Below are 27,699 nucleotides of genomic sequence, written 5' to 3'. Positions count from 1 at the left end.
TAAGAGAAAGGGTGCTCCCTCCAGTGATGCATCTCTCCATAAGATCTGCGCTTATAATATGTATTAGCAGCTTTAGTAAAAACTACAGTATAGCTTTGTTAATAGGAGCGTTGTCTGCATGAACTGTAATGGGTGGTTTTCAGTGCTCGTGGTTTTAGAGACGTAAGCTGGTTAAACAATTTGCCTACTATTCAACAAAGGGGCGGCGCTTCACTCGAGTACATTTAAAAAAAAAAATTAATAATAAAAACCGCAGCCCATGTTAGCGCTACAGGCTGCGAGGAAAGAGATATGGTACTAGAGTGCATGTTAAGGGCGATAAGTTTTCTTTTTTTTTCCTGTTCGGCGTGCCCCGGGGAAGAGTTACGGTAGAGTCGACACACGTCTGTTGCAAGGATAAGCGTTAATCGCGCAGACCTAAGGGGAAAAAAAACAAGGACAAAACGCAGAATACATACCCATCTCGGATTTCAGTTTCAGATTTGGCGTCTGCAAAATGAGGCGACAAAAAACGAGTGTGTTGTTAAGCTGCGGTCTAAGGCTACTGTAACATACGCGAGCAACTTTTGCAGTTTCAACCGTACGCAATCGGCCTCGAACTATCCTGCAATATTATTATATAAAAGGTATTTAAATACACACAGTTAAATACGAATTTCTTCTGAAAATGGCATCGTATCTCAACGTCCTGCTAGTCACGGCAAACGTTGGCTCCTTATTTGATAACGTAAGTATACTGTTTGTGACTTTATAAAAACGCAACAGCTTGTTTTATTTGGTTTTCTTTTGCATCTTTGTTTTTGTATTGTTCTTGTCAGGATTGCGACATGCATTTGCTTGTGTGTGAATAGCATATAGCCTGTACATGCAGTTTGTTTTTATAATCTCTAGGAATGTATACACTGTGTACACTGGTAAATAGAAACTAGCTGCTTCACAACAGCAGTGTGGCATTTTAAAACTATTGCTACAACATGGGGCAGTGCACGGTCAACATTTACTGCAGTAAACTACAGTTTGATGCAGTATTTTGGATACAGTGGGCTAACATTTTGTAATGTCCTGCAGTAATATAAAACACAATAATATCAGTATAAGGGCGCAGTTGCCTACTACTAAAACGTTTTTGTTGCAAAAAAATCCCTTTTAGTGTTAGTGTCAAGACGGTTGTACGTTTTTAAGTTTGGTTTAAAAAAAAAAAAAAAAAAAGTGTTCTGTTTTCTTTTTCTTTCTTTGGTGTCACGTAGAATAGTTTACTTTGCAGTTAAATTGTAATTAACAGCGGCGGTCTGGCCTGCGTGCCCTGGGTCTAAAGTACTCCGTGGTCCCCACGGTGTGAGCAGCCAAAGCCGCGTGTGTGTGTGACTGTGAGGCGAGCTCAAGCCAGTTTCAGACTCGGCGGGCGGTTCATACCAGAGAAAATTTATTTGCACCGATTTGTGAATTTGTCCATGAAGGCGGTTCGCTATCGGGACTGCGCTTCGGGGCATGTTGTCGGTAGATATTATCGAAACACCGTTAGTCTGTTTGTAAGAAAACAGAACAGAAAACGAAGCTCACCAGCAGCTATCTGTGGTTTAAACTCGCTGTAAATAAACCTAGCATGTTTTTGCTGTTTTTAAAAAATGCAGGGTGTTTTGAACTAGTGGCGGGAGTGGCTTGGTAAACCACTTTTAAGCTAGTCCCCTGATCGGTTTAACATTGAACCACGGTGAAATTGCGTGTTATTGTTTTATACAGGAGGTAGTACTAGTTCTACACACGCATATATGCGCTTGTATAATTTAACAGTGATCTGTAACCCTCCATAAGTCTCCCCAGTGTCAGTTCAACTTGTATTTATTTACACATATAGATAGATACTACAATGCTATTTTCAAGTTGGTGACAAAACAATTACTTGTTTCCTTTTTTTAATTGTGGAAACGGCACAAAATTGGTGTGGATCGTCGAATTACGTTTTTTTTTCTCTTCCAGTTACACTAGAATACTTTTAAATAATAAAAAAAAATGTATGCAGTTTTTATATTTCAGCCGCTGACTGCTTAACTTTTTTTGTATTATTATTATTATTATTATTATTATTATTATTATTATTATTATTATTATTATTATTTTTGCATTTATTCCTTTGGGGCACTGTCAATAAATCTTCCTGACAGAGGACTGTAGGGCTCGTTTTACAGCAATTGGTTCATACAGCTTGTACACGTTTCTTTAATATTTACATGCATGCATGTAGGCATGCATACACACACCCTTATAACCGTATTGTAAAAGCATAGCAAAGTCTAATGGTATTGTGAATGTATGGTAAAGCATATGTAGGCATTATAATACACAGAGCGGTATGGTAAAAGCGTGGTAAACTGTGGTAATGCATAGTATATCCATGGGGAAAAGTGCACTCTGCAAATGTACTGTGGTAAACTTTTATAAAAGTGGTTAGCGTGGAGACTAGGACAGTTTGGGACGGTTCAGGCTTTTCCTCAGCTCCGTGCATTCTGGTCCATTTTTGTTCCTATCACATCAGGACTACACTTACCAGAATGCATTGGGGGTGTGAGCGGAAAAGCCCGAACTGCTCCAAACTGTCCCGGTACACGGAGTCCTATGGTAATCCTGCGCATGCATGCATGCCTGCACACTCTCGCTCACCCCCAGCCCCTGTCTCCGAGTCGTGCTATCATAGTGGAATGGAGGGTGATAGCATTTTTTTAATCCAGACTTCATTATCAGGTATTTACATCAGAGTCTGTGTTATATTTTAATATGTTAACCACCAGATCACACTCCTAGTTTAGAAGCAATGCTATTAGAGAGACTTATTTATTTATTTTTCCCAATGGGAAAACATCGCTCGTTCAGTTGGCTCATAAAGCTCATGGCAATGTCACTCGGGGTTCCTGGAACACGTTTCCTGTCTAACAGGATTAGGCGAGTTAACGGTTGGCAGGGGTTTACTGAACAGAAGGAGTCTTATCAAACTGCACAGCTGTCTTAATACTGGGATTTAAAAGACGTCGCGTGGACAGTGCGTCACGGCAAGCAGAGGGTGCGTGACGTGGCAGCACGGTGTCACAGAGTCATGGTCAAACCCGATGACGTCAGAGCTGTGCGGTGACAGTCAGGTTGCTGCTTCACGTGTGCATTGGGACGTGGAACATCTATTCAGTGGGCGCCAGTCTGTTTCCTGTCCCCAGAAAGCAGTGTCCTCTTGAGATTTTTTTTTATCTCTCAGGCATTTTGAATAAATCTAAACTCTATCGAAACCGCCTCTCTCAGGGTTTATCTTCACCGAGATAAAAGGAACAAAATCCTGGAAAGTTCCTGTCGCTATGGAAATGGAAAGTTTTGTTTTTTTCCTCTTCCTGCGTGACCTCGCTGTCCTTTTTGCGTTCCGTCGCCTCGCAGCAGGTGAGTTTGAGTGTCTGGCTGAAGGAACGCATGCAAAACCTGTATGCAAAAAAAAAAAAAAAAAATCACACAGGTCATTGTGGCGGTGCAGTAATGCCATTCATAGAAACCACGCGGTTAATCCCGAGAGGAACAAAGAGAGACCAGGGAGCGGATTTGTTTAAACAGCCTATATGGTAGTATTGGGATTTTTAAAAAAACTTAACGTCAGTGTACATGCTGAACAAAATGAAATCCCTGATGTGTTTAACGATGCCTTGTGTATCAATGACACTTTCTTTTGAATGATATATGGTCATTGGGATGAGTGGCATTTGTATACAGAACCAAATACATTAACACATAAGAAAGTTTACAGACGAGAGGAGGCCATTCAGCCCATCTTGCTCGTTTGGTTGTTAGTAGCTTATTGATCCCAGAATCTCATCAAGCAGCTTCTTGAAGGATCCCAGGGTGTCGGCTTCAACAACATTACTCGGGAGTTGGTTCCAGACCCTCACAATTCTCTGTGTAAAAAAGTGCCTCCTATTTTCTGTTCTAAGTATTGCTGCAGCATATTCTATCCGGGGGTTTATTATTATTATTATTATTATTATTTATTTCTTAGCAGACGCCCTTATCCAGGGCGACTTACAGTTGTTACAAGATATCACATTATTTTTACATACAATTCCCCATTTATACAGTTGGGTTTTTACTGGAGCAGTCTAGGTAAAGTACCTTGCTCAAGGGTACAGCAGCAGTGTCCCCTACCTGGGATTGAACCCACAACCTTCCGGTCAGGAGTGCAGAGCCCTAAACACTACTCCACACTGCTTTATAGCTGGGGATGACATCACAGCTTGGGCCCTTGAAGACACTGTCAAGTACAATGCAAGTTGACCAAAACATTTGATTTGAAAAACTGCTTCTGTTTTTACAGCTGGGAGAGATCGAGAGGGACTGGCTTCGAGAGTTTTATAAGGTGAGTGAGTTTTAGAAGTACAGTCGAAACGAGGCTTTCAGATACTCCGTCACTTGGCTCGGCTGTGTGATTGAACTGGCACTACAGATGAATGGGTAATAGCTAGCAGTGGTTAAGAATTGAATGCTGGGTGTAACTGCAGGTTAACTGAAGATACATCGTTAACGAATGGAGGAGTCACGTCCTAAATAAAACATCGGCTTCAATCCAGGACAAACGATTCAATGCAGGTCTGACACGTATACTCACAGTTGCATTGAGAGGGTCTATTTTACGCTTTTCATCCCGTTCTGTACTTGAGACAGACTGCCTGCCTCGCAGCCGGCCAGGAGAACCACATCGGAAATCGACGAGATTACATCTGCCTCTTGTCTGTGGAAGTGGATTTCTTCCAAGGCGTTTGGCTGTCATTAGTGATACGCATTCAGACTGGTTTGCTGAATATTTTGGCAGCAAACTGTTTAACTGCGTTCTGGGTATTTTGAATCTCGGAAAGAACCCCGCAATTGTCTAATAATAGAACAATGGAATTATCAGACAGAGTAGGAAAAAACAAAACAAAAAAATAAGTCACTAAATGGAATCTTTGTGCTATGAGTTTCCGTGCCACAAGGGGGCGAACATGAGACCGTTAAACGAGTCCTGTAACTATGCAAGAGATTGTTTTGATTCTGCTGGCTCAAGTCCAGTGTTTTCTATTGAATGAGATGCTTTGCCACGTTGCTGCACACAGTGTACTGCAAATCATCCTTACGAGTCCCTGAAGCCAAATCGATGTGACGCTGACCTGCAATTAGGATTTGTTTCCACATGGTTATGGTGCTAGAAACCTGAAACAGCAGCTGCCCTTGAATTACTCACATGTAAACGATCCCATACCGTTTCACTTCAGCATTTGATGCATTTTCTCCTTTAGCATTGTAATGAGAACATTTCAGCTGGTTAAAACTGAAGTCCAAAGGATGGCAATTATGCTAAGCTTGGCTGTTAATTAGCTGCACATTTTGTGTGTGTGTGTGAAGGTGTGATGGTACAGTCCCCTGATGTGCCTCCCTGTCCCTTGTTTGTCCACAGACGGTCCACAGGCACCAGCCACGGTTCATAGCCCTGCACTGCCAGGAGGTTGGGGGGAAGGACTACGAGCTGAACATGGACCACGTGGAAATGTTCTTCAGGTAGGGTGTAACTGGAAGGGGCCACTGAATGCCATGAAATCCCATTCATAAGAACATAACAGAAATACGAGTGAGAGGAGACCATTTGGCCCATCAGTGCTCATCCGATTCCAAGCAGCTGATTTGATCCCACAGTAATTCAGCATCCACAGCATGGCGACCCGTTCTGTACCCTCACCACTCTCCGTGCGAAGAGAGTGATCCTCCACCACTGTCTTCAGTCTTTCTCTCATTCGTTTCCAGCTGTGTCCTCAGGTCTCGCTTGAGCTTGAAGTATAGGATGAATTTAGAAATACTTAAAGAAACTGAATCAGTTTAAGGACAGATGTTTTTTTCTGCTCGTCTTCAAAAGAAAAGACTTGCAGTTGAATCATTTGTCGCCTGAATTTTAATGTTTCTCTCAGTGTTTCTAAATGTACTGTTGAGTGTTAACTTTGCCAACTCCTTTTAGATGTAAGCTACTAGTTTAGGGGACATTTTATTTCAGCTGTCTCCCTGTATGTTGAAGAATTCAAGCAAAAGCAGTTGTCCAAAGTTCCCTCCAGCATCGTGGCTTTAAGACCCTGGATTAAGTCAGATATATGGCAGCGCCATAGCCATTGTAAAGTATAGCTTTAGAAGTGCCATAAACTGATTGAATTCAAGTTCTGATTTTGAAGACCAGAAAAAAGGCTCAGCTGTATAGAGACAGGATATGAGAAAGACAACCTTTTTTTAAAAAAAAATATGTATTTCCCGTCCACAGAAACATCTTGTTCAGCGAGGAAATGAAGGATTTTGACAGAGCCTGCGTGTACGTCGATAAGGACTTCAAAATCAAAAACAACTTCACCGTGAGTTCCAGTCTGGGGGTTTTAACGGGGGAAAGGGGCGGTGACAGCAAATAACAAGGCAGACGCGCCGTTTGGAAAGCGTCTGCTGGAAGTTAAACTTTGTGCCGGAAGTTCACTTAGATTTTTTTTTTTTTTGTGTGTGTGTGTTTCTGTTTTATACTGCCAAGCGTTTTTCAAACTGCGCCTCTGTGTGGATTGGCTACCTCTTTGCATTCTCGGCCACCGTACTTGACCTGTTTGTGATGTCGTTCTTATCTGTGATAGGCAACTAGACCTGAATAGCAGCTCCCTATCTCTGGTGGAAAGCACCTTGACACAGACTTAACACAGCAATAAAAAAAACACACTCCGAATGATTGTGAAAATCTAACGGGAGAGTACATTTTGAGGCTACTTACTCTTTTTAGATGAAGCTAGGATTTAAATTCTAATTTTAATTAAAAAAAAAAACTACCATAAGGATTAGCTGCACCTTGAATAACAGTAAATCAAAGGATTAATCTTAAAGGTTCATAAGTTAAGTATGGGAACGAGAAAAGGCCATTTGGCTCATCAAGGCTCATCCCTTGTTAACGCACCATTCTCCCCTACTGGGGCTCATTTTAAAGCACAGAATCAAGTCTTTTTTTAATGCTCCCAGTGTTTTAGATCCTACCACTTCACCTGGTAGGCTATTCCGTGCATTTATAACTCTGTTAAAAAAAAGTGCTTCCTACCTTCTGTTTTTAACTAACTTTTACTCGGTTTCCATTTATGCTGTCATGTTCTGTGTTGAATTTGAAGTTGCGTCTTGGGTTAACTTTAACACATTTCAAGTTCCACTTTATATTATACATTCCTCAAGTTTTATTGTAAACAGTGAAAAGCCTGTGGTTACTAATATTGTCTTGTCCGTTCCTCACCACTAGATGGAGTCATTTACTCGGAAAGTTAACATTACTTCAACTTCAGATTGTAACCAAAAAGACAGCAGCTGTCATTTTGTTTTATGGCCACTAGGCGGCGCCACCGTACCTCCTCTACAATCAGTGTATGCCATACTCAACTGATAAGAGGTGGATTTCCATGACAACCACAAAATAACAATAACAGAAGCAAATGAATTGGGGTGGTGAAGTGTGTTCACATTTCTGCAGCACTGCGTCATGCTTTTGCACAGGTGTGACCACGGAAAGCACACAAATGCATGAAAAACTTCTCGTACCAAAGTAGAGTTATATCGTTTTTTAAATTCTAACAATTAAGTACAAAAATTGTGAGCAGATTTAGACTCGTGTCAGACTCCAGCACAGAATATAAAAGCCTTTTGAATTGAGACGCGGGTGTAAAGCTCACGCCTTGTAGAAATGAACCTGCTCTTGTCATTTTAAAGCTTGTCATTTTAAAGCTTCAATGATTGCATTATTGACTCGCTGCCCATTGCCCGCCCCACCCTTATTTGTTCATTTATGTTTTACTACCATCATACTCGCCTACAATGTACAAGTGTACGTATAGTGACGAGCAAACAGCAATGTTACTATTTTAAGTTCTCTCTGAAGTGCCATACAGTTCAGTAGACTCACTCCCTGTCACCAGCTCCATTTACATTCTGTCTGCGTCTCTTTCGATCTGGAGACAGAAGGCTCTGATCATGAAACTCCGAGGACGCGCTTATAGTGTTGTGTTTTTGTTTTTTTAATAATACTGCGGTTAATTTAATCTGCTGTTCACGAAACCTGTTCAGCTGTTTTAGAGACAGTTGGACGTTTTATACTTTTTGTTTTAAAAAAAAAAAAAAAAAAAATCTTTTTAATAAATAAAATCATTAAAACAGTCCTGATTCACTCCCTGTAACTAGATCGACTTTCCATTCAGGCCAGTTTACTCAATCCCTTTGATTTGCATCTATCAAGACAACTTATCCAGTGATGATGAAGCACTAACATTTTTACAAACACATACCATGGTTGTAGATTTTCATGAAACATTAGTTTTTACAGCCGTGGCGCCGGGTGTATATTGGTCTCAACATCAGTGCTAGCCTTTACGAAGAAGACAAGTGCGGACTGGTGTGATGCTGTCCCCAACAGTTCTTAATACGCTAAAGGTTAAGTGATCCCATTAATCTCTGATTCACGCCTGGGAGTCCATGCATCTCTTAGAGAGAGAGAGAGAGAGAGAGAGAGAGAAAGAGGAAGTGGGGGGGTTAATAAATGTACCTCCAGATTAAAATCATTGATTATTTCATTTGTAAACAATAAATAAAGGCAGTGACGGCACAGCTTCAACAGCGTTTACCCAGTTACGAACCAAGAAGCCCAGCAAGGACCAGCCCAGGCTCGCTCTCTGATTTCCATTCACCCCCGCGCTCTCTCCATTGATTTTCAATTTGTTTCCCTTCGCCCGTGAATCAACGCATGGCTGCTCTGGTCCAGGGGTAGGGTGCAGGTGGGGGGGTTGGATGGGGAACGCTGCCCGGTACAAATGGTGTTTTGATAAATAATCACTTGGAAGTCAATACGTTTTTATTAAACCGCGCACAGAGTGATTGATTGAGATTGGGATGTGTGTTGTGGGTGAATAGGGGGCTGGAAAAGGTACGACTAAAATAATTCCAGCTTTATCTGCAGCCTGCTTGTGTGCGCTGCGATAGAAAGAACTAATTCAAAGGCAGAGCAATGCAGGGAGCAGTGGCACTACAGGGGCAGCTACAGTAACACCAGGCTGTGTACTGGCTAATGATCTCCAGTGGCAATGCAGACAGACTGACAGTGGCACTACAATGGCAGTGGTTCTGCACTGTGGGGCAGTGGTGGCTCAAGGGCAGCTATAATGGGATGAGACTGACATTGGTCGCATGGCACCACATTATGCTAACTGTATCATTCCCTAGAGATATTTAATGTCCGTGTAACAGCGAAACTGCAGTGGGAACGATCGGGACTCATAAATTATACTGAATTATACAGAATGCCGGTTAATACTGGGAGCTGGATTAGACAGGCTTTACTGTATTTGGCACGGCACGGCAAAACTTTAAACTGCTTTTAAAGTTAGAACAAACAGGCTCATCGGTGTGAGAGAGCGAGACTCGGACTGTACGAAGCTCCCAGCTGACAGTCTCTTCATGACGGGCTGGTGGGTTGATTTCTGCTGCTGGCGAGATGCAAGGAGTCTGATTTTCTTTCATTACAGGGACACTCATGTTGATAATAATCACGTTAGTCTCGCTGTCTTACTTTTAGTCCCACGTTGATGATGCAGAAAGCCCTTGTGGGGAACAAACTAGAAGCAATAGCAGGGATGGAAGTAAGACTCCCCATTGCAAAACATTTTGATCCATTCCTGGTTTTGCTATGAGTTTAATAAGTCCCAGTGTATAGGGAACAAGCTTAGGTGTGTCTTATTAAACTCATAGTGAAACCAGGGATGGATCAAACTGCTATGCAACGGGAGTCTAATTTCCATCCCTGAATCGTCTTTAGTAGTGAAAAAAAAATCTGCAGATGATCTGTAGAAGATATTTCAGGGATGGAATGAAAATCAAATTGCACAAACAAATTCTAACAATTTGTACACCCGAATGACCTTTAAGGCTGGGGTGTACTTTAGTGCCGTGGCTAATTCCAAGCTGTAGCACGGCTTAACTCTGCAGTCCTGTGAAGAGCATTGCAGTGCCTGTGGGCTGCCCTGCGCTGGTGCGGGGGACAGGGATGTCCTATTAAATGAGGATCACTTTGCCAGGAAGATTAATCCGCTCTTTACTGGGAGATATTTCAGGCACGGAGGGCAGTGGAGCGTCAGGCCTGAGACCCGGTCGACACACGCTGATTTCTCTTCTGCTTCTGCTCTTGACGGGAGACAGCTGCCCGGCTGCTTAATCACTTTTAAATTGTTTTAATTTTCTGTTGTTATTGATCTTACAGGCCTCCGATTAATCAGTTCAGTGAAGCAGGCAGTTAGTACATTAAAAATTGTCAGAGATGACAGGGGAGTGGGGAGGAGGGGGGGCGGCTTTGAAAATGCTCAAGGAACAGGACTGGGAGGAGAGAGGGAGGACGGAGAAGAGAAGGAGAGAATGAAGGACGGAAGGAAAGGGTGGAATACAGAAAGAGAGTGAGGAGATACCTTTTTAAAGTTCTACGTTTACGTGGTAAATTTGCACAGTCGTACAGCTGATGCTGATACATCCAAAAACTTAAACCGCAATGTCTTTATCGCAGAATCGCGAGCGATTGCAATGCAGTGGATTTTGATCAAGTCGATCATGGCACAGCGGCCCAGTTTCTAGATTATTCGGATCACCGGTGTGGATCCTGTGCTTATACCATTGTAATACCATTCAACCCGTGTCTCAGACCAAAACCTTGCCATTAGAGTGCCAGTTATACCCTGAGGTTATTTACACCGTCATTTTGCAGTGTGCCCCACATACGCTCCAATCATAATCCCTTTACAGATGTTTAAAGTTATGATCGACAAAGGCTGACTTTTATCAACTCCTTAATATTGTTGAACTGTGCACGCTTTACCATGCTTTCCCAAGTGATGCATCTCCAGCAATGACCACTTTACCATATTTCATATACATGCTGTTTATTTACAATGGCATGCAGCAGTACTGTTTCACAGGGAGCGCATTGGAAAAAAAAAAAAAACTGCACAGACCTTACTTTAAGTATACCATATTAAAACTGAATACGTTGCACTAACAAAGCCAAATGTTTTCTCTCTCCGATTCTGTATAGCTGCGGTTGCCGGTAGTGGTTCTTGCGGTTCGAAATTAGACAATTCAGACCTGGTACTCAGTAATCAAGGGCATGGTTGGGACGAGATGAGTGGAAACAGGCATGTGTTCAAACTCAGTACAGTGGGGTGATGTAATTTATGCTAGTTAGTGTACAGCGCCCAGCCTCCGCCTGTTCTGTTTGTACATACCACTGCCCTCGGCTCACCCCTCGTACAATCTGCACCCCCACACCCTGGAGCTCCGTGTGTTTAGCCTGTTTCAAATCTGGGCTCAATGTGTCAGGAGTCAAGTATTTATACAGTGCCGCGTAAGGATGGAACTACTGTCAAGATAAGCTTTAAACCGACTGTGTTAAATATTGTGCAGGCGTTGTGATAAGAGGCCGTTCAGGATATGAGCACGTGTGTTTTATAGAGGGGCGAGGTGGCGCAGTGGCTTAACATGCTGGCTCCTCCACCGGCTCAGATTCCTGGTCACATCTGCAGTGAGTTTGGTGGTTTTATGATGTGAATTGCAGTCCACCAAACTCAAACACTGCCGCAATGCCTTTGCAGAAGCCACTGTAGCGAACACAGTAAAACAAGGACTTCAGATTTCCACATCCTTGTAATTCAGGTGCAACTGTGCTGTCCTGATTCCTGTTTGCATCATTTTGAATTTGCAGTAATCTGTTCAAACTTAAGGGCGGCACAGTGGTGTAGTGGTTAGCGCTGCTGCCTCACAGCGCCAGGGTCCTCGGTTCGAATTCGGCCTAGGGTACCGTCTGTGTGGAGTTTGCATGTTCTCCCTGTGTTCGCGTGGGTTTTCTCCGGGTACTCCGGTTTCCTCACACAGTCCAAAGACATGCTGTCGAGGTTGATTGGTCACTCTAAATTGCCCTCTGTGTATGTGTGGTGCCCTGCGATTGGCTGGCGTCCCGTCCAAGGTCTAGTCTCGACTTGCGCCCTGTGTATGCCAGGTTAGGCTCTGGCTCACCGCGACCCTGTAAAGGAGTAATGACAATGGATGGATGGATGGTTCAAACTTAAGACAAGAAGAAAATATTTGTTTTAATGGTGTTGTTTTTTTTGTGTCTAATTTTAGGCACTGGGGAGCATGTATTTTATTCACAAATCTCTGAAGCAGATCTACCACTATGATTTTAAAGGTAAGTCCTGTGAGTCCAAGATACATTTTTTTTAGCTCACAAACACTTTTAGGCAATTCTCCTCACATCTTGTTAATAGTTAGCTTATACAGTATGTAGTGGGTGGGGATTCTAAGAATTTTGAATACAAATATATTCCAGTACTAGACCAGGAGACTAGCACACTGCGGTGTAGTCGGATCACATTGGCTTTATTGATTTCTTTTTTTTACATGTTTTTTTTTTATTTCTTCAGTGAAAGAATTTAAAGCAGTTTCTGGAAGAAACATCCATCTGGGCTCCCTAGACAGCGCCGCCACACTCGAAAAAGAAAGGTTCTCAAAGAATTTCTGGCCGGATGTAGGTGTGAGTTAAACACGCATCTGTATCCTGTGCTTCGCTCTGCTTCCAGATGCCTCTACCATGTCTCTTAAATAAAGAAGACAAGTTCATCAAAGACTGAACGCTCCAAGCACAGTAAAACTTCTGACTCAAATCAGCTAGTGTCTTCATCACACTAGTTTGTGCGCTCCACTTTGCTCACATACTTATAACCTAAGGTTAAAGTTTTGGTTGATTTACAAAGATAATTGGATCCATAACTTTAAAAAAGAAATCTTAAATCAAATTGAGAAGCGATTTCGGCTAGTGCCTTTGTCAGTGTACAGAACATTCTGTGATCTTTCGTTTTACCCCACAAAGTCATGTTTCATGAATAGCAAACTGTATTTTACTCATACAAAAATCAAAACACTTAATGTTTTATTTAAGAACTCAAAAGAGATGTTTGTAACTAGTTACAGTATGCAACATCAAATGAAAATATATTTTTAGTCACAAAAATTGCATTTTGGTATAAGCCCTTGATATAGCTGGCCACTGTCAGGTACAGTAAACTGTTGCTTTAGCAATCTCTCCTTTAGCAGTGCTTTCTGTCAGTCCTTCTGCAAATTCTCTTATCTAAAGACCGTCTGCTGTAATTCAGGGATTGAATCAGTTATTCCAAATCCTTTTCATGTGTTTTTTTGTTTGCTTTTCAGTTCAAGTGGTCCCGGAAAGGCTACATGAGGACACGATGGATAATTCACAACCGGTAATACATCCCTACAGATAATATCAGTCTGGTACTGATGTGGTACCGTGCTACTGCAATGGATTTCCAGCAGTGTGGGTTGTGTGATCATACCATTGTGTTACATGTGCAACAGCTCCTGTGCTGCCCTTGCAAATTGCAATCCCAGTACATTGTACATCCACGTTATTAAAAATGAAACATTCATTTCATTCTCAATAGCACCTTTACGGTTGTGAACTCTGCCTTCAGAGGACCGCAGGGGGAGATTCACAGCCACTCTGTAGAAACAGTATTTTTTTTTTATATAGTATTAAGATCATAGATGTCGGAAATGGTATCACGATTGAGAAATTTCACAATTTGAACGTTCATAGAGCGCTGTGGGTATTTCACTCTGGGAGCTCATCCAGGTTAACTACTGTCCTTTATAAATAAAATACATTATAACACTGTATTGTGCTCACTGCTTGAAATTAACAAGCAAAAAGGCAAAGTCGAAGCATTTAAACGACCAGTTGTTTAGCTACACAAAAATGTGCAGGGTGATTTTTACCAGCCCCGTGCAGAACACAGCACAGCTTGGCTTCGATGCTAATCAAGATTTTATCGGCTCTGCCTTTTGTTTGGCTCTGCTCTGCCCAGTGAGAACATGTGTCAACAAACAGCCTCTGTGTTTTCCTAATAACAGTAACTATTTGCTTTTAACTGTGAATTTCCACTAATAGAAATAGCTCAATGCACAATACAGTGCTGTGCCGCTTTTTCAAGGTAAACACACCAGTCTCGTTGCTTGAGCATTAATTCAGTGGGCTGTGGCAGGTGAAAGGAGGCTGTGCTTACCTTGGGTGATAAATGGGGTTTGTTTGCCTGCCATTGCACTTTGAGACTGCATTGCCTTTCTCTGCAGTGAACCTATTCCCTGCCTCACTCCCTTCCCCCATCCCAGTAAGACTCTTGTGCATCCCAGTTTTATTATCTCCCGAAACGGATGCTGTAAGACCCTCAGATACCAGGCCTCCAGAGAAAGATAAAAGGCTAGTCTAGTGCATTAACATTAACCCAGTACGCCCCCCCCCCAGATTAGATCATTTTGAGTTCCGACGCTTTGATGATCAGAAGGGCAGGTAGAGCTGGGATGCCCTGAATTCAATCAGCTCTTCAGCGATGCTCAGTCCAGGGCTGATGAAGAGCACGGCGTGCTTAACTTGGGATAACCCACAGTACAGCTTCGATCAGCGCAGGATAGAGCCTTACAGATCTGTTAGAGAGGGAGAGGGTCATGCAAGGCTCATCTGTACCCTGCCATGCTAAAGGACATGTGCAGGTATTGATCAAAGGCTTGATGGAGTGGCGGTCATCAGTTTTTTGCTTGTTGTGTTTTGAAGTGGAACCCCCATAGCCCTACATAGCTCTGGAAAGACAAGCTCGGGGAGGTTAAGGAGTGGCTGTAATTATTTTTCTTTTCTGTAAGATAAGGATCCCACGTTTTAGAAATATTTGTGTAGGTGTAGAGTGAACTAATTTGGCTTCATAAAGTCGAATGAAACCTGCTGAATAATGTTACGTTAACGTATTGAATTACACGCCGCTTTGTAGTTTTCTGTATACTTAACGAAAAAACTGACACATTGAAAACTGACATTTAGAAATCCAACATGAAATATGGTACTACTATTATGGCTTCCGGGAGCGATATCATTTTGTATTTTTTTTTTTCTTTCTTCGTATTACATGATGTTAAATAAAAGATCTGAATTATGTTCATATAGTTTGTTTTATTATCATGTCTTCTAGGTGATGTAAAACCTTTGGCCATCGCTGTAGACTGAACCTAGCAGTTCTCCCTTATAAAAATTTACCGCGGTTTGACCATGCTTTTACCACGGTTATACTGTGCATTTACCGTAGTTTATTCTGGTTTGCTTTAGCATTACCTCACTGTGCTTTACAATGCTTCCCTATACCGTGCATTCACTGTGCTTCATTACACTTTGCTTTACAAAATTTCTATAAGGGCTTTCTCAATGCGCTTTGGGTGTGCTGTGCATTCTGAGAGCTGCTCCGATCACAATGACAGCACAGGTGTGAATCTCAGTGCAAGGTGGACTGTATGTTCACTTGATACTTCTTATCTTTAGACCCACGGAAATATAGCTACCGATAATCTCTGATGCCCTTGCTGTGGTTGGGGCTGTAGGAGTTAGTGAAGGTTAAACTAATGTTATGAAGCACACTGCACTCCGCGCAGCTGTAAAGTCAGCAGTTGCTGGAGGATGTTGTCTATCTCAACCAACCCAGTACGCAGAGGAATAAAGAACTGATCAACTGGGGTACACCTGTGTATGCTCTGTGTCTGGAGCAACATTGTAAAACGCGCCAAGAAATGGATGGTGTTTAGATATTGTCAGGAAAACTGAATACAAGCAGAGTTCACAGTTCAGCTTTGCACACACACACACACACACGCAGTTAGGTAAAATATGTAAGACAGGCGCTTGAGAGCAAGCGACCCGAATCCTCTCCTGCCGACAGACCGTCTCCGTGCCTTAGCTTTCTCCCAGAACAGCAGTGTGGAGTAGTGGTTAGGGCTCTGGACTCTTGACCGGAGGGTCGTGGGTGCAATCCCAGGTGGGGGACACTGCTGCTGTACCCTTGAGCAAGGTACTTTACCTAGATTGCTCCAGTAAAAACCCAGCTGTATAAATGGGGAATTGTATGTAAAAATAATGTGTAAAAAAATAATGTAACTGGATGTAAAAATAATATGATATCTTGTATCAATTGTAAGTCGCCCTGGATAAGGGCGTCTGCTAAGAAATAAATAATAATTACGTAACTGCTCATTATCAGACGTCTGTTATAAACTAGGTGCCACATTTGTCAAATGTTAAAGCTGTATGTGTGTAATGTTGGAATACAGGAATCAATAAATGGAAGCTCCACTAGCACAGCACTTGGTGTTGTGCGCACTCATTCGCACAAATCAAATCGGTTTCCTTACAGGGGATAAACGTGCTGCCGCACTGATGGATTGTTCAGATCACTCACTGTCTCTCTCTTTTGCCTTTTTTTATTATTTTTTTTTTAAATAGTGGCTTTGACCTTGTGAATGTCCACCTGTTCCACGATGCTTCCAATATCGTGGCTTGCAGAACCAGCCCCTCGGTTTACTCGGGGAACAGAGAGAAAGCCTTCAGATACATAATCAACAGGTGAGACCCAGCGTGGCAGTGCTGAACACAAGCTGTATCTATGCAACGATACATTCTAAATTATGCAACGATACATTCTAAATCAATATGCTGCCATTCTAAAAGTTTTCTGAATTTTGGAACTGTAAAAGGACCGGCATATTTAAAACATATTCCCATATTTTGAGGATAGTCAAGTTGCGCCCGTGATCAGACTTGTGAAATTTTAGACCAGCTATGAATTCAACACGTAGAAAATCACTGTGGGGAGGAAAACGCCAAGAAATGTGTCGTTCTTAGGCTTCAGTTTCAGAGAGAGAGAGAGAGAGAGAGAGAGAGAGAACCTTTCAATTAAAATATAATATGGTATTTTGCTGCACTAATGTAATAAACTATGGGTGACTATTACTTTATAGAAATTATCATGCTATGCACGGATGTAAGAATTGGCTTTCTTTCAAATAGCATTTATCTATAATTGTTTGATTTATTTGAATTGCAAATATATATCCTGCCCACTATTACAGTCTTGTTACAGGATACATTAGTTTATCTCTAATGTAACCACAGTTTTATATATAGACTGCCCTGCTCTCAGCATCCCAAATTCTGGTCCGATTTGCTTTTCAGATAATGTCCCATATTCTGGGCCGCTCTGTTCTGAATTCAGCCCAGTTTTGGGGATGTTCTGCTCTTACAGATGACAGCCCAGTTTCTAGGCCATGCTCCGTTTACCATAAAAATGTGCACCAGAACTGGATTGTGAATCCATTTAAGAGTAACCCTTAATACATGGATCAAAGTTAATGGATTTTTGAGTCTACCCCAGAACTTGTTTTTTTTAAAAGAAGAAACAGAAATCAAATTTAAATGTTTTAAAAAAAAAAAAAAAAAAATTTTATAACAGTGAAGAAACTAAAGGGCGCAATGTAAATCTGGCAATACCATTAGAGCCCCTAACTTTTGTGTTGTGCATTATTAAAAAGCTCATTAAGTCAATCTTGCTTTTAATCGATTTAGATTTTTTTTTTTTATAAATGACACTTGAAGGCAAGTAGCTTTGTTAGGAATATATTTCAAAAACTACCAAGCCTCTTTATAATGCCAAGCTGTTTAGAATGCCAGGCATGTCCATCTGTGGACTGTTAGAAGTATCAACAGCAACGCAGTATCAGTCTAGGCATTACGCAGGCCATACAATTAACCTGTGGCATTCTATCACTTGCAGTTAACCCTTTTATGGCCAGCGTAAACGTTTCCTAGTGGGAAGGACCGTACAGTTAATGGTGGCACGTTTTTACTCATTACTTGTATGTTGCACAACAATGTCTGTAATCTCTCACCTAGATGTGATCATTAGTATTTTACAATGTATTTATTTCATTTTCCATTATATTTGCATAGTCCAACTGTTTAAACACTATCTATACAGTTTAAAGTATCAGGAATAGATAAGGGCTATTTGACCAATACAATAATATTCATGTAACGTTTTTGAAAGGCGTGTGACAGGTGAATGAAATATTTTGAACTCTGTCATTCTGTTCATATTGAGGTCTGATAATAAGTCCCTATATATTGATGGGCATTACATAAGCAAATGAGATTTTTTTTTTAAATACCGTGTTCCTTCTCAAAAATGTGTTTTAATATTCACCTTTTAATATAGGAAAACACCTGCATTTTCATGTATCTATTTCAGTGCAATGTAGTTTCTTCACCTGTAATAAAGAAATACACTTTTTAAAAAACATTTACATTTGATTTATTTTTCGTTTTCTTAAAAAAAAAAGAATCTATATAAAAAAAATCTGGAGAGAGTAAAAAATCCATTAACTTTGATCCATGTATTAAGGGTTACTCTTAAATGGATTCATGACCCAGTTCTGGGTCACATTTTTATGGTAAACTGAGCATGACCTAGAAACTGTGGGCTGTCATCTGTAAGAGCAGAACATCGCCAAAACTGGGCTGAATTCGGAACAGCAGAGCGGCCCAGAATTTGGGACGATGACAACAGGGGCAGTCTATTTGTAAAACTGTGGTTACATTAGAGATAAACTAATGTATCCTGTAACAAAACTGTAATAGTGGGCAGGATAAATATTTGCAATTCAAATAAATCACGGAAACGATTATAGATAAATGCTATTTGAAAGAAAAAAGTGCGTCACCACAGAAAGCCAATTGTTACATTTGTGCGTAACATGATAATTTATATAAAGTAATAGTCACCCCTAGTTTGTTATATTAGTGCAGCAAAATAACATTATATTTTAATTGAAAGGTTCTGGAAAGCCTCTCTCTCTCTCTCTCTCTCTCTCTCTCTCTCTCTCTCTCTCTCTCTCTCTCTCTCTCTCTCTCTCTCTCTCTCTCTCTGATCGCAGTGTTAAAAATGCTTCCAAGCTTTCCCCACTCGTGGTGACATCATATACCTCTGACAGACAAGGACCAATCAAAACGCGAGTCTATTACGGGGTTCCATCCCTTGTTATTTTATAGCTGGGCTATAGCTGCAGAATTAACAGTTAGATTTAGATTTGACTTTTGCGGTTAACAAAATTAGAGTGAGTTATCATGACAATATAATTGAAGATTTTAATAACAGGTAGACTCCAGTTAAAAAAATGCTCCACAAAGTGACAAGGTAGTCTGTCCTCAAATGAGGACAATAACACTTAATGGGTTAATGGGCTACAGAAATGTTCAGGCCCGATTCAGGGTCAGAAAATAGTCCTGCATCGTTAAATAAATACATTGTCTTTCCACTACAGCTGCATGAACAGTTCTTAACAATAAAGACTCAGATGAAACTTTGATACTGTGCTACAGAGCTAGTAGGTTAAACTCCGATTCTTGCACCCTTTTCATTAAACCTAAACAAGGGGAATCTGGCAGCCAAGACTGGATGCAAGACTACAGTGAGTTTCTAACCCTGGTATTCTACCATTTATATACTATAAGCGATTTGAATTGACATGCAGCATGTTTACTCTGCTAAACTTGTAGAACGGTTCTGTATAAGCGACTTGAATCAATACCTCCGCCCTGCAAGGCTGCTGTGTTGGATCACACTCAAATAAACAGAAGAGTGAATTCATCAAGACCGCACTGACAGGTCTGTCAAAGAGCACTCACCAAGACCGACCCCCTGGGACCGCAGCCAGTGATTGGTGGAGCCCCTGGGAGTTCCAGCCAATGAGGACTGCGCTTTCCCTGGAGATGAAGTTGGCCTGACAGGGAGACTAATGAAGAGCAGTGCCATTGTCCTGCCTCCTGTCCCCCTTTGCAAGATCCCTCCAGCCCCCTGCGTCGCTCATGAAGACCTGCTGAACTTGAGATAACCCTGCATGTGTGTGGCGTTGTGAACATTTACACTTGGGGAAATAACTATATGGTGGATCAGCGATCTGGGGGTGTTGTAATCGCAGCTCGGGGCTGTCCTATAACTACCCCTCTTTATACTGAAAACATGTCGTTTAAAATAAGATGGGGCCCTTTTATCTGCTCTTATGAAATTGGCCAAAAAACAAAACAGGTTGTTATGCTCATCACCCAGCCATTACCTTATCATATACACCATAGGTCAAATATAGATCAGTACATGTATATGCTGTTGCCAAAGCTTGATATGATACATCTGGCAAAACTCTGAACTTATTGTCTGCTCAGAGCTATACAACGCTCTCACTCCAGTTGCTGGTCCACTTGGTGTACATGATCATCACATTTCTCTACACACAGAACACCTCTTTGTTTTTTTTTGTTTTTTTTTACAAGCTGGGAAAATGATTGCGTGTCCCTGTTAGAGCTATTATACCCAAATGCTTTCCTTTTTAATAATCCTGGATTTGAAAATTGAGTTTTGTTCTGTATGCTGCTGTTCAGGCTGCTGTGCTGTCAATGGGAGCCTTTGTGATGTCCCTGCATATCAAAAGAGGACAGTGTCCCGTGTGCAGCAGGATATACAGATTTGAAATGCTGCAAACGAAACTCAAAGTGAATGAGATTCAGAAATTAAACCAATCGGACCGTTCCATTTTGTTTTTATGCTTCAGCAAAACAAAACAAAAAAAGATCTTGAAGTTCAGCTGATTGATTGAACCTGCGGCAGGTCTGAATACTGCCGTTATTTACATACTATTGCAATATTGAGTGTACTTTGTGTTTTCTTTTCAGGTTGTCTGATAACAGGTATACGCCTCTCCCATTCTTCATGTTTGGAGATTTCAACTTTCGGTTAGACACGCGGAGTCTTGTACAGGTAACTATTATTGTCTATGAGTTAATCAATCCTGCTGGCAGCTCCATACGTTTTCAAATCAGTGCAAATACCTCACTCTATTTACTAAGGCGTCATTATTCTAACAATAGCACAAGACAATTTACTGTGCATGTAGGCAGGTGCGGTTAAATTATTATTTCTCCTTAGCTTTAGCATTGACAGAAAAGGGAGTCAACTTTGCATTTGCTTCAACGTTGCATTGCATTACATGTGTATATATGTATGTGTGTATATATATATATATATATATATATCATTAGTTTTATTTTCCAGGCACTGTGCAGCTCAGCAGAGATCAAAACTGTAAAGAAAGGAACGAACAACGAAGAAGAAAAGATGATCTACAAGGAGAAAGACAGCGACCACAAGGTAGGGAGAAAGCAAGACTGCAGCGATGCTCAGTAATGGAGAGATGCCCACTGGCATGAAGTCACAGGGTGCCCTTAGTATAATAATGCAATACCCATGTACTCAGGATTTGAGACTGCATGATAACCTACAGAATGTAAAGCAGCTATGTGAAGTTTCGGGTAGGAAGCTCACCTGGCAGGCATGTCTTTGCAGGCAGCTCCTAGTCTAGAGTAGGGATTCCCCTTTCATGTTAACCTTTTGATCAGTGGCAGCTAACCAGTACTATGTAAGACAGGTCCATTTAAACCTCTTTGTCTGAAGTCTATGGCGTTTGTTTAAGTGCTCATTTTGAGCCTCACCGGGGGTTAGGCAGTCAGAACTGCCTCCCTGTGATTTCTCAGTAGCCACAGTGTCTCGAAGAGACGAGGTTGTGCACCAAAGCCAAGCAAGTCACAAAGTTTTGATACATACTGTCATAGGTTTTTATTTTGTAATGATAAAAGCCCATCCCGTCAGCTCCCTCTTACTCTCCTGCAGCTGGTCCTTCGCATCGAGAAGAAAGTGTTTGAGTACCAGCATCAGGCCGCCTTCAGAGAGGAGAACGGCAAAGCTGTGAGTCTGGAGGTTTCATTTCAAGTCTTTTATCAGTTGGAACTTTCCATTTCGAAGAGCATTTGCTTCTCTTTGGCCAAGTTTTATAAACCACTCCTTTACTGAAACTGCGGGACAACTTGGTAGGTGGGTGACTGACCCAGGGTTAGATATCTACTGTGAAAGGGACGCTCTTTCCAGCTCCGAGGATTCAGGAGGACACCAATACCTACGGACCAACACGGAGGAGATGGTACAGTTCTGCAGAATAGCTACTCTACACCTTTCACTGCCACCCTCATCATCATGTAGCTGATCAAGGGGGGGTACTGGAGTTTGAAACTGTCGTCTTTCATTCTAAAGCCATCGCTTTCATTCTAAAGCCATCGCTTTCATTCTAAAGCCATCGCTTTCATTCTAAAGCCATCGCTTTCATTGTGTTTCAGTTTCTGAAGTATGATAAGGAGATTGACCGCTACAATGATGTTGTTGGCGAGGAAGAGATTCAGTTTCCTCCCAGGTAGGGTTGTGATATTACATGTACTTTTGGTAGGAGCTTGACCTGGTGTCTAAGTGGCGCAGTGGGTGAGTTCACCTGCCTTCATGGCTTCATCACCTCTGGAGACCTGGGTAAGGTCCAGCTACGTGGCATTTAGGGATCTCGTCCTAGACTGTGAACATTAGTGTGATCCACGCAACTCTGCACAGTTGTCAGTCTCTGGTTAAGAGAGAGAGGTCCAGGACTGAATGGCAGGCAGAGGGTGTTCAGGTCCAGTGATGCAGTCGAGCCAAGCCAGTCCGGTACTATTTTCTCTTGGCAGGATGTGAAATAGATGAAATTGAATTGAGGTTGTTTGCTGGTCCAGCCTACCTGTGTGAGGTTGACTGTCCCGCGAGACCAGCGCTCATTTGTAAAGTCATCTGTTTGATCCACAGCTACCCATACAGCGAAGACTACTCTCAGCCCACCCAGTTCATGAACACGAGGTGCCCGGCCTGGTGTGACCGCGTGCTCCTGTCCCACTCCGCCAGGCACATCATCCACAGGGTGAGCAGGTCTTCGTTCAGCCTTGTCACCGCTAGCTTCCCACAGTAAAACCATAGCAAATTGAAATAAAGCACAGTGAAAGCGTGGTAAACTATAAGCAAGCTTTGTAAAGCACAGAGGTATGGTAAAGCATACAGTATTCAGAAACACGGCCAACCAGGGTAAGCTATGGTAGTCTTTCATTCAGCCTAGGTTAAGCCAAGGAAACATGAAATACCTTTTTCTTGCAGCTTGTTGAAGGAGAAGCAGCAATATTCGCTTAGCAGCTCAAATCAGGATTGTTTAGCACCTACAACAAGCAGCTCTGTGATTGCTTGAAAGTTGCGCAGTGTTTTATATGCATTTATAATTTCCACTTTTGTTGTTCATTTCTATGCATTGTTTTGATTGTTCCCTGCAGGGAGAGGAAGGGGAGAGTGGTGTAATCTATGACACCTTGGGCTCGAATGTATGCATGGGGGACCACAAGGTACGGTACTGTGCAAGATCACGCTTTCCAGTCCGAGACTGGGTAGGGGGGTAGAAAATCTCCATCTGTCCATCGGAAACTGTTGCACTGTAACCGCCCAGAGGAATCTTACATTTGATTGATCTGTCTACCCAACGACTGTGTTTGCTTTTGTGTTTTAATCTTATTTATTCTGTGAATTCCTAACCTGTTCTGCTTTTGTTTTTTCAGCCCGTTTTCATGTTCTTTGGATTAAAGACCAACGGACATTGAGACCAAGCCTGGAGCTTTCTAAGAGGTAACTATGTGTGTTATTCATTTGCGATTAAACTTGTTGAAGACAGTCTTTAGCACTAGTTATACTGAGAGTAACAGAATCAGAGTCACGAGGACCCCGCGTGGCTCACCTGGTAAAAGCACGGCCGTGTGGTGTGCAGGGTGAGTCACACAGCACAGGTTTGCATGCTGGCTGTGGGAAGTAGCTGGTCTTTGCTGGGGACTCTGAAGGGAGGTTCGTATTGGCTCTGGCTCTCCCGTGGATTCAGGAAGCAAAACTGGCAGGGACTGTTTCTCCTCATCGCGTTACGGCAGACCCTGCCGGCCAGGCTTCCAGTGAGCTCAGAGCGGACACCTGCAGGGTTGGCCTTTGCCCTCCAGAGGGCGGTAGCTCGCTGACATTTTCCTGAGTGTAGAAGAGGAAGCTGGCTTGGTCGTGGGATCGGAGGACGCCCGCTGAACCTTCAGTTCTCCCGAGCAGTGTGGGGAACGGCTGCGATGAGGGGAAACTTGATCGGATATTTGAAATGGAGGAGAAAATCTGGGGTGGGTGGAAATAATTGGGCACACTAAATAAAAAAAGAAAAATCACAATCACAGGAAATATGGAAGGACTGGATCGTGTAGATGCATTGTCCACTAACATTTTCTAAGTAGAATATCAACATTTTCATCATGCTGAAAGCCATCGTGTTGTATGTATGTTGCCGACTCATCTATACTTCTGTTGCCTTGTGGTGTCTTCACCAGCTGAACTCCTTGCTTCACAGGAACACCAGCAGCTGTTTAAACAAGACATTTACTAGAGGGAGGGCAAAACGGGGAGGGGGTGGGGGGAGAAGAACTGATCCCAAGACCTGCTGGATATACTGAAGTCCTGCAAGCTTTACACACCAGCAATTCACTGTGCCAGCACTGTCTGAATACGACGGGCAGTTGATTTTAATTATTATTTTTTTTTAAACAAATGCATGCACACAAGATGCGGTGCATATGAGTTTTGATATTTTTAATGTAATACTAAGAACGCTAAAGGAGATGAAACCACAGTTCTGTTGCTGCTATGAATATTAAGCACCAGGGTTCTGTCAAGTACCGGTAGCTGCTTACTTTAAATCTGTAACTAAATAAATACTAGATTTAGTTTTATCTGTATAACTACACAAGCACTGTAATGACAGTGAAAGTTTAGTGTGTTCAAACTTAGACTGCAGCCACTTGCAATGTTTGACTCAAACAGGATAATACTAAGCTCCAAACAGCAGCTTTTCATTTCTGATGAATATACTCTCTAGTTTTTTTTAATACATGTATTTAGTGATTTACACTGTGTTAGATTGTATAAGTGTGCTGTGAAGCTAAGGGCGGTCATGATCCAAGTTGTTCATCTGCAAATTCGTTCTTAACCCTTTAGTGCTTGGTGCACGCAGTTGTCTTGGAACGTACAGATTGAATTTTTAAATGTTTGGTTTTACCAGAGGGCCTCTCCCATAGGCTAGTGACTCCTCTCATCTCGTCACCCAAAAAGCTCCTCTGTGTCAGGGGCCACACAATAAAAGACTGGAGGGGCCCCAAAAGGACCAAAGGAGGTGAAAAAGCACTGATCTAGATAAAGCGTTAATAACCAAAACACTACATTTATATGTTATTATTATTATTATTATTATTATTATTATTATTGTATTTTATTTCTGATTGTATCTGTTTACAAATGGGGTATAAGGAAAGGTAGCCTTTTTTTTGTGAATTCTTTTTTCAGATTCGTTTTCAAGTTTGAAGTGAACAAACTCGATATGCTGTAGTTTCACACATCACACATCTAGACAGGTTTAGGTGAGGTATTCATCCTCTAAGGTACAAGGGGAATATGTGTCCTAAAAATAAACTTTCTTCCTTTTGCAATGAGGGGCATGAAACATGGGTTTAAATTATAGTGACCGGTTGGGTCTGGTCATCCAAATTGTCATTTTCCTCCTCGTGATAATTGGGAGTTGCTCTCAAATGTATTTTAAGAAGTTTGAACAAACCGCTCAATTTCCTGTGTACCTTAAAGGGTTAAATCTGTTAATCTCGGCAACATTAGAGGCCTTCATCAGATCATATTTGGGTGGTGTTTGGTGGTTGGGCCACTCTGAAGTCAACTTCAATGGCGATGTGGTGGGATCTATTTGAGTTCTAGAACAACTTAATTCTGTATTCTAAATCCATTGTGATGTCATTGCTGGGATTGCCCAATAAATGGTTCAGCTGGGTTGCCTATTCTGAGATTGTAAAGCTATACAGCATTCCCATGTGCCTTGTTGCCACAGAAATACATACTGAAAATGAATAATACCTTTCACAATAAGCTGATGATAATGCTGGGTTTAGTGAACTATATACTGTTCTAAATACAAGTTGTTTTTAGCATTTCAAATGTAGCACTGTGGAGTGTTTTTATAGTTATTTTATTGGTATAATATATACTTTACGTACAATATATATAAAGCATTTTTAAAAAGGTTTCCTCTGTGATGCAAGACATTTTAAACTTTCTTTTAAAAAACATTTTCTTCCTTTGTACAGAGCGCAGGTTTTACTATTGGGGGTAGAGTCTGAATGAATCTTACTTTATAATTAATTACAGGGTGCTGCTGTACTACTATATCCAAAAGAACGGCAGTAGTGTAGTTGGTGGTGTTGTTTTTAAAGAGGCAGAAAACTATTTGCTGAGATCTTCAAAAATGACTTGCATCACAAGCATTAAAAAGTGAGTCTACTGCAGAACAATAACGGTTAACCAGGCAGGGAATTTACAGCAATAAAAGCGCATGAAATGACTTTAATGATTTCGTTCCCATAACTGGGAACCTGCCTTTGAACACAGCGATCCCAGACGAGCCAGTTCAGGCACTGGCAGTCTGGGCACTGTTTTAATCACTTCGCCAGCGACAGATCGGAACGCCTCTGCCCTGGAATGTATAAAGCTGCTGTTTTACACACTTTGTTCAGCTGTGTTTGGTTTAAAAAAAAAAAAAAATTTAACACCAGCAGAATTAATACAGAGTTAAAGGGTGCTGGTATTTTAGATTATTAAAGTTACCACCTGCCTCGAGCAACTTCTTTTTATACCTTAAGTACAGGTAAATGAGTTTTATTTCAAGGAATGCTTGGTAAATTTGAAGTTATCAATCATTTTAAACTAAAATCAGGAGGCTGTGTGGTCCAGTGGTTAAAGAAAAGGGCTTGTAACCAGGAGGTCCCCGGTTCAAATCCCACCTCAGCCACTGACTCATTGTGTGACCCTGAGCAAATCACTTAACCTCCTTGTGCTCCGTCTTTCGGGTGAGACGTAATTGTAAGTGACTCTGCAGCTGATGCATAGTTCACACACCCTAGTCTCTGTAAATCACCTTGGATAAAGGCGTCTGCTAAATAAACAAATAATTATATAATAATTATATATATATATATATATATATATATATATATATATATATATAAACTAAAATGTCACTACAAACCTGAAATGTATCTGTTGTACATAATATACTTGACAAAAAATGTTTGAGATACTGACTTTATTTCATGTTAATCGGTGATCTAGCAATGCTATATTAATAACTGATTATAGTAGAAGGTATTCACAGTATCTCAAACTTTTTTTTTTCTCTCTCACTAAAATGATTTAAGTGCTTGTTACAGAAACTGAGATTATTGGATAGTGATCATGTGGTTGATGTTGTTGGTTTGTATTCATGGACACCGATGTACCAGTCTGTGCTGAAGTGTGTAATGACCCTTTTAGAATAATGTATGCTTATATAAAGTCATTTAAAGTCAAGTTTTCAAAGTGTAATTGCATGCTTTTATGCAGATATATTTGTATGTATAGCTCGAGGCATTTTTGTTCATCATAACGCACACTGAAATGCACTGCAATTAGTCACACAGAGGAGAATAATGTTGTATATTTATATCAAATAAAATCTATGCAAATCTGGCATTTTGAGTCCTTTTTTTTATTTTATTTATTTATTTATTTGAATGCTGTCAAACGCTGAAATAAACACCCTCTGGAAGAATTTCTGCTTGCATTAATTTCCTCATTAGTCTAAAATCCTGTTTATTTGATCATAAAACAGCAGCGTTGAAACGTAACCCTTTGACGCATTAAATATTGAAAATTGCTGGGAAAAAAAAAACAT

At 41.3% G+C, this 27,699-nt stretch overlaps 1 protein-coding gene across 4 annotated transcripts; it reads left to right on the top strand.

Moving 5' to 3' along the window:
- The first annotated feature begins 239 nt into the window (after positions 1 to 239).
- On the top strand, positions 240 to 27,495 carry LOC117397901 (inositol polyphosphate-5-phosphatase A). 4 transcript variants are annotated; one of them, XM_059013611.1, is made up of 16 exons: positions 240 to 727; positions 4,340 to 4,381; positions 5,456 to 5,556; positions 6,302 to 6,389; positions 12,205 to 12,268; positions 12,504 to 12,613; positions 13,288 to 13,340; positions 16,415 to 16,534; positions 20,693 to 20,777; positions 21,072 to 21,167; positions 21,687 to 21,761; positions 22,187 to 22,260; positions 22,677 to 22,788; positions 23,189 to 23,257; positions 23,468 to 23,534; positions 24,991 to 27,495. In XM_059013611.1, the coding sequence occupies exons 1-15, from the start codon at positions 668 to 670 to the stop codon at positions 23,507 to 23,509; spliced, it is 1,191 nt and encodes a 396-aa protein (XP_058869594.1). In that variant the 5' UTR covers positions 240 to 667; the 3' UTR covers positions 23,510 to 23,534; positions 24,991 to 27,495. The 4 variants fall into 4 exon arrangements, with proteins under 4 accessions (XP_058869594.1, XP_033852743.1, XP_033852744.1 ...); XM_033996852.3 differs by having other exon boundaries at positions 24,263 to 27,495; XM_033996853.3 differs by having other exon boundaries at positions 241 to 727; positions 12,504 to 12,607; positions 24,283 to 27,495.
- Positions 27,496 to 27,699: the final 204 nt, after the last annotated feature.

This window comes from Acipenser ruthenus, chromosome 46, assembly GCF_902713425.1.
Source record: "Acipenser ruthenus chromosome 46, fAciRut3.2 maternal haplotype, whole genome shotgun sequence".
NCBI classification, from domain to species: domain Eukaryota; kingdom Metazoa; phylum Chordata; class Actinopteri; order Acipenseriformes; family Acipenseridae; genus Acipenser; species Acipenser ruthenus.
This window is presented reverse-complemented; position numbering and strand designations above follow the sequence as displayed.

Bases quoted from the DNA above. Each gene is read 5' to 3' on its own strand.
- LOC117397901 (XM_059013611.1), top strand. From the start codon at position 668: ATGGCATCGTATCTCAACGTCCTGCTAGTCACGGCAAACGTTGGCTCC. The intron at 6,390-12,204 runs GTGAGTTCCAGT...GTCTAATTTTAG, and splicing joins AAATCAAAAACAACTTCACC to GCACTGGGGAGCATGTATTT. The intron at 20,778-21,071 runs GTAACTATTATT...TTTATTTTCCAG, and splicing joins ACACGCGGAGTCTTGTACAG to GCACTGTGCAGCTCAGCAGA.